Source organism: Triturus cristatus, chromosome 4_2 (genome assembly GCF_964204655.1).
Source record: "Triturus cristatus chromosome 4_2, aTriCri1.1, whole genome shotgun sequence".
NCBI lineage: Eukaryota > Metazoa > Chordata > Amphibia > Caudata > Salamandridae > Triturus > Triturus cristatus.
Genome location: NC_140586.1, coordinates 96,641,829 through 96,653,886, shown reverse-complemented (window position 1 = coordinate 96,653,886; position 12,058 = coordinate 96,641,829). Strand labels below are relative to the sequence as shown.

The 12,058-nt window shown below is 41.6% G+C and overlaps 1 protein-coding gene across 3 annotated transcripts in view; it reads left to right on the top strand.

Moving 5' to 3' along the window:
- Positions 1–12,058, top strand: part of LOC146833087 (venom factor-like) — a 777,614-nt gene that overhangs the window by 727,320 nt on the left and 38,236 nt on the right. For all 3 annotated transcript variants that reach the window (XM_085600726.1, XM_085600724.1, XM_085600725.1), the window contains one exon: positions 569–652. In XM_085600726.1, coding sequence (XP_085456852.1) covers positions 569–652 — 84 coding nt within the window. The remainder of the gene's footprint in view (positions 1–568; positions 653–12,058) is intronic.

Below are 12,058 nucleotides of genomic sequence, written 5' to 3'. Positions count from 1 at the left end.
GCCAGTACTTCAAAAGCTTGACCACTGAGCAGATTATGCACTTACTAAGGAACATATATCTTAAGGTATGTAGTATTTATACATAATTGCATAGTCCTTGCCTGTATGCTCTCAGAGGTAGACTCAGCTGTAAATATGTCTCACTTTAGACTTGTTGGCTGCGGCTTCTCAAACCTGTGAGAAGAGAGTGGCGTTGGGATTCCCGGATGGTGCCAAATCAAACCAATAAAAAAATATAACCATCTAACTTAGTAACATTAAAAAGGGAGGTAACAGGATCGGTATGCTGTCGAGCTTGGTTCGTGGAAAAAACCGGAGAAAAGTTGATGAAATCCTTGAAAGAAGCTGGCGTTCTCTAAAAATACAGTAACTGAAGAATGAATGGTCCATTACACACAATCAATTTCAGCTGCGGAGATCTGAAACGATTAGAGTAGATTTCCAAAACGATGCTGTAGCCAGAAGCACGTATCACGTATTCATGAATCAATTGCTCAGCCTGGCTACTTGGATGGTCCCGGAGTTTTGTCAAGGCCTAGATCTGTAATCAATGTTCTTCTTTTTACAGTGTATAAGGCTAAACTCATGAGAACAGAGAAGACAGACAGCTATGACAACTACATGATGTCCATTACAACAGTAATAAAACAAGGTAATTAAATCACACTTACCTCACAAGGGAACTATAAAACACTTAACATCCACCTATATGTTTTTATACTTTGAACATCAACCCGCTTAATGGTCGTATCCCTGAAATTGATGAGTACTCACTTAGGTGACATTTCCTCTCGCTGTTTTTTTTTTTTTTTTAGCATTATTATCATCAAAGAGTTCGGTTACGTTGTTGCAAAATGTGAAACAGCAAACATTCAAGAAGTATCAGACAGTTTTCACCATACAGCAAACCACCTGTAGTTTATTCTGTTTCAGTGCCTGTGAAAGATGAACGGAGGTCGAAGCTAAAGCCCTTCGTCATAGTACAATGTTGTTACAATGTCTGCATCTGCTTCGTGCTCGCTCGGATAGGTGATGAGGAGGTGATGGTTTTCTAACAAGGAGTAGAGTTACTCATCTGCAATCCTACATTGAAACGGAGTTTAAGGAAGAGACAGTCTGCAAAACACCTTTTTAATTCTTTCTTTTGAACAGAAAGTAATGCAAGAAATGTGGTTAGACATGCAGCAACCTAATTGGACTGGCATTTTACAGTCACCCTATGACAGAAGCTGCTCCAGTGTTCCAGATTGGATTGGTGTATAAGCATGTTCATTCAACAGCTATCTAAAGAAGGGACTTATAGCGCCATATGTAGGTAATTTCTATTTCCCGATTCCAAAATAACGAATGTTACTGATTCGGTATTTAAGAATCGGTAAATAGAATGTAGGTAAACAATCGGTAAATATTACCGTTTCGGTAATATTCGTTATTACCGATTCAGTATTTACCGAATCGGTAAAAAGGAATACCTTCCCATTCATTCCTATGGGCCTGGAGGCCCATAGGTATGAATGGGAAGCCATTCACTATTACCGATTCGGTAAATACCAATTAGTTAATAGGGGGATCATATTCAAGGGTGGCAGGGTGTCACATTGACACCCTGTTGCACCCCTGAATCGTGCATGTGTGCACATGTGGCGCAAATACATGCCCTAAGGGCATGTATTTCTTCCACATGGCACTTTTAACAAAGCACAAAATTGCTTTTGGAAAGGTATTCGGTATTTACCACCAACTTGTAGTTGGTGGTAAATAACGAATCCTTAAACCAAAAATGCACTCACTTGAGTGCTCCCTACATAGGATTTAAGGATTCAGTAATTTACCGATTCCTTAAAATAACGAATCGGTAAATTACCGAATCCTTAAATCCAGCCTCCTACATCGCAAAGGGCTAAATACCGGTCAGTAACGGGAAATTTACCGATTTTCAGCCGTTACCGACAGGTATTAGCCCACCTACATATGGCCCTTAATTTTTAACCTTTATGTACTATGGCTTTACAGGGAAGTGGGCAAGTTGTTTTCGAATTTAATGAAGAAATCTACGGAGATTTCAAGTAAACAACTTTTCATTCTCCCCAATATGCCCTATCTATGGCCAAGTACTATGTGAGTTCTGTGCCCTCTTGCACTTTTGGGGGGTATTGTAAGGGCTTTTTTAATGTTGTAATCTGGTTTAAAAAACTGTGGCAAGATTAAACTTTTTAACTTGCTCCGTGGACATTGTAGAGAGAGCATTGCTTGTTTAGTCCGCCAATTTAACTCAGTAGATGTCATTTTGTAAAGAGGCTTTTGAATAGTTAAGGAAAAGATGTGGATTACAGAGTAGAAAGATGCTTTTAAGCATAACCTCGCCAGGGATGTGCTAACCGCTAGACCAAGTGCTGTGTGACGTCTTTGCACTCTTGCACTTTGGGAGGTATTGGAGGAGCTATTTTAAATGTTTGTTGTATGTTTGCATTAAAAACTCTGACAATATTTATTTTTTAACTTGTTCTTTGGTCTGCAGACTCTGCAGAGAGAGCATTGTGTTTTTTAATCTGCCATTTTTACCAGTTTCCTTTGACTGGACGCCATTTTGTAAGGAGTTACTCTAGTGGTTCCAGGAAAGGTGAGGATTGCAGGTTAAGGAGATGCATTTAGGCAGACCTGTGAAAGTGCAGCACATCCATGCCGAAGCTGTCTGACTTTGTTCTGCCGCCAGCGCCAGCCTTGCTGCTGGTTTCAACCCCATACAGTCTCCCTAATGCAACTTAGAGAATATGGTGCGACACTGCAATGCAATGTAGAACAAGAAGTGGAAAAACGTTGTTGGTCCTGTCTCTTGCATTAAATACAAACAACTACTCAATTTCTAATTCGAGACCACCACCTGTATGAAAGGAAAGTCGAGTGATGAAGACACAATTGGCATTGAGATGGAAGTGAAAACTGTCAAAGTCTGGTGAGGCCTTATAAATGTGCGTTCCCTTCCAAAGCCCGCAATAGACATTCATAATCTACTAATAGAAAATGACTAGATTTTGTTATTCATCACAGAGACCTGGCTTAAGGATTCTTCCAACCAAGCTATTGCCACTGCAATTCCTAGTGGATATTCAATCCTTCATCGAGACGGAAAAGATATAAGGCATATTTCAGTGCTCAAGTTACAGTATGGATAACTTTGAAGAAGCAGAAACTCTAGGGTTCTGCCTCGCACAACAATGTTCCTTCTCTGGAAATTTGATTTACTATCCCCCTAGCCTAAGCTCCAAATTACACTGCCTTTAAATGTCATGTTGATGATGGAAAAAACTTCCCAGATTGAACTTTGTGGAGAGGTGTGGTGCAGTGGCCAGGGCAGCTGACTTCGGAGCACAGGGTTCACGGTTCGATCCCTGGTTGCGGAGGCAGCTCAACTGAGCACCATGTAACTCTGGGCAATAGCTCACTTAATTTCCACGACGGCCCCCAGCGCCTTGAGACCCATAAGGGTGAGTAGTTTGCGCATCACAAATACGGATTTATTTACTTTGATTGACAACCTCTCCTTACTAGATCTTATCTATCAGTCCTGGGCTCAACTCACATTACCCAACCTCTCCATGCTTGATCTTATCTATCAGTCATGGGCTCAACTCACACTACCCAACCTCTCCATGCTTGATCTTATCTATCAGTCATGGGCTCAACTCACACTACCCAACCTCTCCATGCTTGATCTTATCTATCAGTCATGGGCTCAACTCACACTACCCAACCTCTCCATGCTTGATCTTATCTATCAGTCAGGGGCTCAACTCACACTACAGACTATACTCTTGACCTAATGCTCACCAATTATCATTATTTTCAAGTTCATCAACGTGAACAGCAGGTCTGGTTTGACCATATGTTTATCCCCTCTAGGCTGTCAGAGGTGTGGAATAGTGGCATATAACCTAGAATAGGCATAAAATCAATGGTGGAAAGGGGTTGCAGCAAATGGGAAAGACACAGGATAAAAAACCTTACAAAATTCCTGGCTCATTCCACTCACCTCATAGCTTCTATCACACAAGTCCATTCTTCATAAGAACTGTGCAATTGGCAGTCAGATTTTTATGAGCATATGATAAAAGCAATTCATGGCAGCTACACTAAGAGCAATGTCGATGAGCTTGAGAAGTATAGTCTGCCATTACTGACTACTTCAAGAGTCAATAGTACGTTTGCCCAATTCAAACCAATGATGTTACAGCAGTCTGAACTTGCTACTAAGGGTTGTAAATCTGGCTCATCCACTGATCCTTGTCCTCCGGCAATTCTTACTAAAGCACTCAACATTATTAACCCCATTTTTAACACTGTCTACTAATCGTCCCTTACAATTTTAACAGTCTCTTCAAATCCTCACTTACACTTGCTCAGGTCCCGGAATTAGAGAAACATGTTAAGGTGAAACTTTTGTTGAAGAAGTCCTCAGCTGATCCTAAGATCTTAGCTAACTTTAGAACTATCTCTCTGCACCCAGTTAGACCCTGGCAGAATTTTAATTATGTGATTCAGTTCCCGCCAAAATCTGCCAATCGCCGTTTGTGGAATTTTTTTTTCCCAATCGAACATAGCGAAGAAATAGGAATAATACAAGGCTTCAGAATGCTAGTTGGCGAAACGAGCAAGAATTTTTGCACCGCCTCACTTGACTTTTGGTCACTAGGAGGACTGCCCCTGAGATTTTACAAACATGGGAGGTCACAAGCCTTCCCATTCAGAGGGCTGCTTCATGATCAGATTTTCAACTTGAGTGTCAGCAAAATCAACTCAAAAATAGTATTTTGCCACTTGTGCTAATTGTTCAGCATGGAATGTGCTAACAGTTCTATTCCACTGAGTGAAATTCTGTGAGTTCTGCCCAAGCCTACTCCCAGCAGCTGCTAAAATGCTGTAAACGTTGATTTATTTACAACTCGCAGAGTATTTTAAAATCAGTTCAATCTTCTCCACACCTCTCAATTAGGCTTTATCTCTTGGCACTGAACTGAGTTATCCCTCTTGGAGGTCTCAGAATCCGTCAAAAAAACTTTAGACATAGCTCTGAATGCTGGCCTGATCTGTTGCCAGTGGTTTATATGGTGTCACATGTTCTCCTGTTACAGCGTCTTGCCAAGCATGGAATTTTTGGCCATGCTCTGCAATGCTTCATTTCAATCCTTTCACACTAACCAGAAACAAGCAGTTAGTGCCACACATTTCAGTTTAGGAGACAAACTACTTCAACTCTGAGCCTGACTTAGTTTCATAGCTATTGGACCCTGTTGATCTCTCGCATTGAATCTTTTGGATTACAGTTATTTCCTACACGCATGATATCCAATTGATTCTGTCTTTAGATAAAAAATTCTCTAGGCTCCGAACTGAATTATAAATCATGTTTAACCCAAGTCATTTCCTGGGTGAAATGTAACCATTCAAAGTGCAGTAACGACAAAACCATAGCGTTGCCATACATGTCCTCATCTTTAAGGACCATGTGGAAGGGAATATGCCCATCAAGCATTTTGCAGTTCTCAACAACAGAGTCCTAGAATGTGACCACTCAAGAGCAACCCCTAACCATATGCAGAAAGTCTGCCCCCTGCACGTCACATCTGTGGCATGCCGACGTCATGCCAAGGTAGATCCTTGTCAATTTTTTGTACGGTGAGATACGTTATATGGAGAAAATAAAATTGGATTAGCTTGAAGCGCGCATTATGGGCAATGGTCTTCACCTGTGTACACGATTTCCCCATTTCAAAATCCGATAGTGGTTCTGGACTGACGCGTGAACATCAATTATCAGCCACAGTTGTATGCCCACCTATTTGCGACAAGGGCGGCATACAAATTAGTCACCACACGTCTACAGCCTGTTAGAGGTAACTCCTGCCCATCACTTCAGTTGTCGTGGCCTCCTCAGGGAAAGTGGTCCAGATATGTCTAGTCATCTGTACTATACGTGCATGTTATAAAAACTGTCCGGGGCCAAATTAGAAAGTATCTCTCACTTGGTCATAGGTAAAGAATTGCTAATTTATATCAAATCGCCCACTGCCTTCCTTCATCCACTTCTGGACTGAAATTGTAGTGCAAATATATTTAAAGGCTTCAATACCCCTAGTGGAATGTTAGAATAATAGGGTGGTCTCTTCAAAACCTCTGCGATTACCCTGCCACACTGCCACCACCTGACTGACAATATATGAAACAGAGCATTATGCTTGTTATCCCAACATGAAGGCCTTGGGTAGTGAATGAAGGGGATGAGACCTGAACAGCAATCTCTTTTCCTAGCTAGCAAGTGGACCAAACCAGTGAATCGCATTTGACAGCTGTGCAGCTTCCTAGTACAAGCAGAGATCCAGAAAGCCCAGCCCACCTTTCCTCCAAGGGAGCTTTAAAACATCAAGTTTAACACAGCTGCGCTTCCCCTGCCAAACCAGAGAGTGAGAAATCTATCTAGTTCTCGGAAGAGCCTACAGGGCAAAAGACACATCGTATTCAGTAGCGTGTATAAACACCAAGGCAAGAACACCATCATGACCAGTGCTATCTGGCCCATGATAGATAGTAGCAATTTGTTCCAAAACCCCACTGAGTCATTCAGCTCAGTTAACACTCACCCCATATTCACGCCCCTGAACACCTAAGTCTTGAAAATGCTCAAACATCCATGTAATCCCTACTTCAGGTTACCTTTCTGGGATCAGCCTCCTCAACCTCCCAAACAGGTAGAGCTATGATTTATGTCTATTCAGTTTTAAGCCAGGAACCTCACCGAACAGGGTCAATTCTGAAAGGAGAACTAGAACGGACAACCAGTGTCCCACTAGTACACTAATGTATTATCCACACAACAGGAGATCACATCTGACCCTCACATCCCACTCCCCCATAAAAGAATGGAGATAGCACCCTAGTAACTCCATGGCAATGGCAAACATCCGCGATAACAGGCACCTCTGCGATGTCCCCCTTTGAACTGTCCGCTCTGCAGACACCCACACTCCCATATGCACCCTAGCTGTGGGCTGTTCATACAGCAGTTGCATTTAGGTGCAGAACTTGGGTCCAAACCACATACGTTCAATTATAGTCCACAGGTAGTTCAACGTTACTGTGTCAAATATCTGTTCGACATCTGAAACTTCCAGCGCTAGCAGCTTGAGAGACCCCATCATGGAAGATAATACATAGGTTATGCGCCTTAAGGTGTGCACTGTGCTTCTATTCAGTGTAAAGCCAGATTGATCCATATGAATCAGAGTACACTTGTCTCTTGGCAGCCTGTTAGTTTGCGCTTTGCTATATATTTTGGAATTTGTGTTTAAAATGGATAAGGGATGTTAGGAGGTAGGATGCCTGAAGTGAATGGGTCTCTATCTCTCTTCAGTATTAATATAATTAGAGCTTGTCACATAGACTTGGGTAGGATACCCACCTCTTTGGCCTCAAGGATGACAAACACACGCCAGTCAGGTAAGATAGTATGACCTCTACATGTCTCATACACACCTGTAAATAGACTCAAGGTACTTTTGCATTCTCATTTATCCCTTCCCTCAAAATAATGTCCCCCCTGATTCTTGCTGCAGTCTCGAAATATGGGTGTGGGGGTCTCTCCCTTTTGAAAAGCCAAGCTAGAAATCTGCCGGACTTGTACCCACCCTGTAAAGCCATTGCCTGTGCTGAGTAACAGGTTACTTATCTAGCATATCCCATGTATCAAACAACCTGAGTTAAGCATCTAGGAGATCCTCAACCCCTCCCTGAGTCTAAAAATGGCTCCCTGGTCAAAGCACTCCACCTCCACTTCCTTCTGGCAGAGCTCGTTTTCGAGCATCAACCTAACAACCACAATCTGAGATGTACACTCCCCCTTCAAATTATTTGAGAAAAAGAGAGAGCCCCTGCAAAGTGTGATAAATCCTAGGGCAGGGCAATTATAACTGAAGACAGTAGACACCTAGGCCATTAACTGGTCTGACAATACCATAGAGCACATCATTGATATATGAAATGACTCAGTGTACAGAAAATTCTTAGACTAAAATATACATTTTATTCTTTATAAATTCACGATAAAAATAAAATAATTCAAAATGCTTGGACATCGTATATGTAACAACATATTCACAAATATATATTACATACAAGACAATGGGTACAATACATACATGTCAAACATGTAACATAAGAACATATAAAAGTGAATTCATTGTTGCTTGTTGGAACAAAGTGTGGCTAGATCTTTGGACAAGTTCTTAATAATTTGTCTACGTGCGTTTCGGCGCAAAAAACGCCTTCTTCAGGACAGCCACAGCAACCTGGGATAGGTATATAATTAGAACCAAAAAACAATGATTGGGACCAAGGTAACTCAATTACTTAAGAAAATGTATAGAAAACATTGAAGGTATGGACTGTCAAGCATTCAGGTGAAGAAGATAATAATGCTAAAACCAAGTCAGGACTTCTTCTGTATAATAAAAGAGATGTGATACTTGTCACCCAAGTGACAAGGCCAGGTTCTCCACAATAGTTTCTATATCCATTAGTGATAGACAAATTCTTTCAAACATCAAGAAAGCAAAAAACTTCCGAAGTGGCTGATCAAGATAAAGACGGAACAATGATGTTGGTAAGGATAAGCTTTCAGGTACTCTTTTTTTTCTCTCCACATTTTCCACTTTATTTTCTTTTTCACAGTCAGCTTTAAGCAGGTATTACTGTTTCATCTGTTTCTGTCTTCTTTGCCTCTTGTCAGGCATTGTAATTCTTTTTTAAATACAAGTGAATATCTGAAAGATGAAGTGAAAGATATCACTTTCAGGAGAAGCCAATTGGTTTTTTAGAACTAGGCAGCAGCCGCTACCTGTAGGGACTTGCTCTATCGCTTGGAGGATTCCGCATTAAATTTGCAAATATTCCGCTGCTCTTTTGATGAAGAATCGGCACGTTCATCAGCAAATGGCAGGCGTGCCCATCTATTTCATCAGCTGTTACACATGGTGGCTGGTTACTTTCGCCTGTAAAACCTTTGCCTGTGCTGAGTAACAGTGTACTTATCTAGCCTATCCCATGTATCAAACAACCTGTGTTAAGCATATAGGAGATCCTCAACCCCTCCCTGAGTCTAAAAATGGCTCCCTGGTCAATGTACTCCACCTCCGCTTCCTTCTTGCAGAGCTCGTTTTCGAGCATCAACCTAACAACCACAATCTTAGATGTACACTCCCCCCTTCAAAGCAACTTTGTAGGCATCCCATTTCCTAGCCATAGTGTACACTGTATTATAACTGGTAGCAAACAAATGTGCAATTAAGTCCGGAATATGGGACACAAATATGGGTTCCTCTGAGCTTCAAGCCTTAGCTGCCAAAAAGAGGTCCCGGGAACTGTCTAGAGGAGAATGGTCAGAAAGAAATCAATTTAGGTATGTAGCAGTACCCTCTCAAAGAGGTCACTGTAGTCAGGATAATATCAAGTCTGCTGTAGGATAAGGTGAGTCAAGGAGGGAGTGGTACGAAAAATGCTGTATTGATGGGCTCTTAAATGTCAGCCAATCGCATGTCTAGAACAATCTATTTTAATATCGCTACAATTCTCAGTTTTGTTGCCTCCCTAGGTGGATGTCTATCTAATTAGCCATGGAACATACAATTAAATGTTGCACGCCAAAAGAAGCCATGTATGCTAAGAGGGTCTATTAAATGTATAATGTTGTGGGAAAATGCCTTATTGTTTGTGTTAGGTGTGTAAATGCTCAGTATCTACCTATAGGGTGTGAAATAGTCATCTCGCATTGTAATGGAATCCCAGCAGCAATCCAAATCAGCTCTCCCCGAGAATAAGAGGAATAACAGGTCGCTACAATATGTCTGCTCTATTACTTATGCAGTTTATCGACCTCTGGCCTGAAAAAGTGCATTCCCTGCAATAATGCAGTTTGAACACCGGACTTCTTGAGTTAAGCCTATGCCTTCTAAAGTTTGAGGTAAGGATTTAAGCCTCTAACACTACAAAAAAATGAATTTCCTATCTGTCATTTTTAGATTTTAGGAAATTTGTCCTAGGCAGGGGCGGCATAGGCAACCCAAGCATGAAAGGTGACGTGACCCTGAAAAAGGGGGTCGGAGAGGGTGGGTGGTGTTTTGGTACAGTCCCCAGCCAGGAAAATAACAGACACCTAAACCCAACCAAAATCCATTACATTCCATTCCCAACAGACCCAACCCTCCCTGAGGGAAACTGCAGCAACAAAAAGATACTCTGGCATCCATCTAATGGTTGTGGGAACCACTCTATCTTCACGAGGTGGCTCTTAACACTATCTTACCACTCACTACAATAACTCCTCAACAAAGGCTACCTGATGAGAAATGTATGGAGGTGAGTCAAGAACAGTATATTTCCTCCGTTACCAGGCACACCATACCGCTCCACAGACCTAGCCTAATTCCTACACTAAGCAACAACTTTCATTTATCTCTCCGCCACTCTGACTGTGACTGGTTTCAATAAAACGGGGGTTGCCATGCAAGAGCAGAAGATTGGGTAACCCCATACTACTTAATAGACTAGGGGCCAGATGTATCAAAGGGTTTTACACATTCTTTCTTAAATATGGCCCTAGATAATTTCATCCTCACATCTAGGGAAATAGCTCTGTAACAACACCATCTTATTGTCACCAGTATACTACATCACTATGCATTTGAGGTATTAACCCAAGTGCAGTGCTCACAATGCTACGTTCTCCTACGTTAGCATGATGATTATATGCAAAAATGGATAACCCTCATTTTCACCATGTAATTTTTTACCGGTCTTGAGAAAGCTTCAAGCCTGCATGCCACAGGAGGCGAAACATGTGTTGGCTGCCCGAAGTTCTTCAAAGACAACACATTTTTTAATAAATGAATGAGTTTGTGATAAGTTGTAAGCAATACATACACATGAAGTTCTTTTCCAAGCATTTATTCAGCTGGCAGTGCACAGGCCAACAGCCCCTGCAGCCACTCGGTTCAACTGCCGCTTCCAACTCCCACAGTCCCCCAGCACCACAACAGTACATTATGCTGTCATTGATGACCAGTGGAACTTACTCACAGGTTACCCAACAACAGTGACCAGGTAAACAGCCATGCAGAGTTCTCAGCCTAGATACATAGACCATAACACATCTTCCACCATACAATATTATACCAAAGAATGACAATAACAGAAAGAATAATCAACACATAAATGATGATAAAATGCAAAACTTTATACTTAATTAATAGGCAAAGAGACATCAAAGGATGCAATGAAGCCAACAACAAGAATACAAAATAAAAATAATTCAGAATAGCAGAAGTAAGTTAGGATAATTCATAACATTGCATAATCATTGTGTCACATAGATCAGAACCTCAACCTTCTAGTAAATTCCCCTCTGGTTGAACTTTGATTGGGCCCTTCACATCAAACAGATTTATCAGTGGAACCAACACCATATGCAGTTCTATCTGACTTCTGTGAACTGGCATATCACTTGGCCAGTCAAGACATACTCCACACATCACCAGTATTCAACAACACTACATTCTTCCTCACTCCTGTGATAACAGATGGACCCATAAATCTGGAGTGTCCTTTCTTTAAGATTCCCAGTTTCCTGACCAACACTTCCTCCCCCACTTTCCAAATCCTATTTTGGACACAATTCTTCTTATCCAATCTATCCTTGTATTTCTCCTGGCAATAGCTCCTTCTAGACAAGAGTCTTCCATGTGCTCCGCCCTTGCCTCTTCCGCACCCAATCTTAACCACGCAGGACTCAACTTATCATGCGGCTTCCTGCCCCTCAAAACAGAAAAAGGGGAGACCGATGTCTGAAAGTTGGGCGTGTTACGATGAGCCCACAATGTCTTTCTGAGCAGGCATTTAAGTGAGGCCTTAGTCTGTAATGCCCTTTGTGCACAGCTCTTTACCAATTTGTTCACACTCTCCACCAAACCATTAGCTTGTGGAGAATATAATGTTGTCTTTTAATGTGTAATGG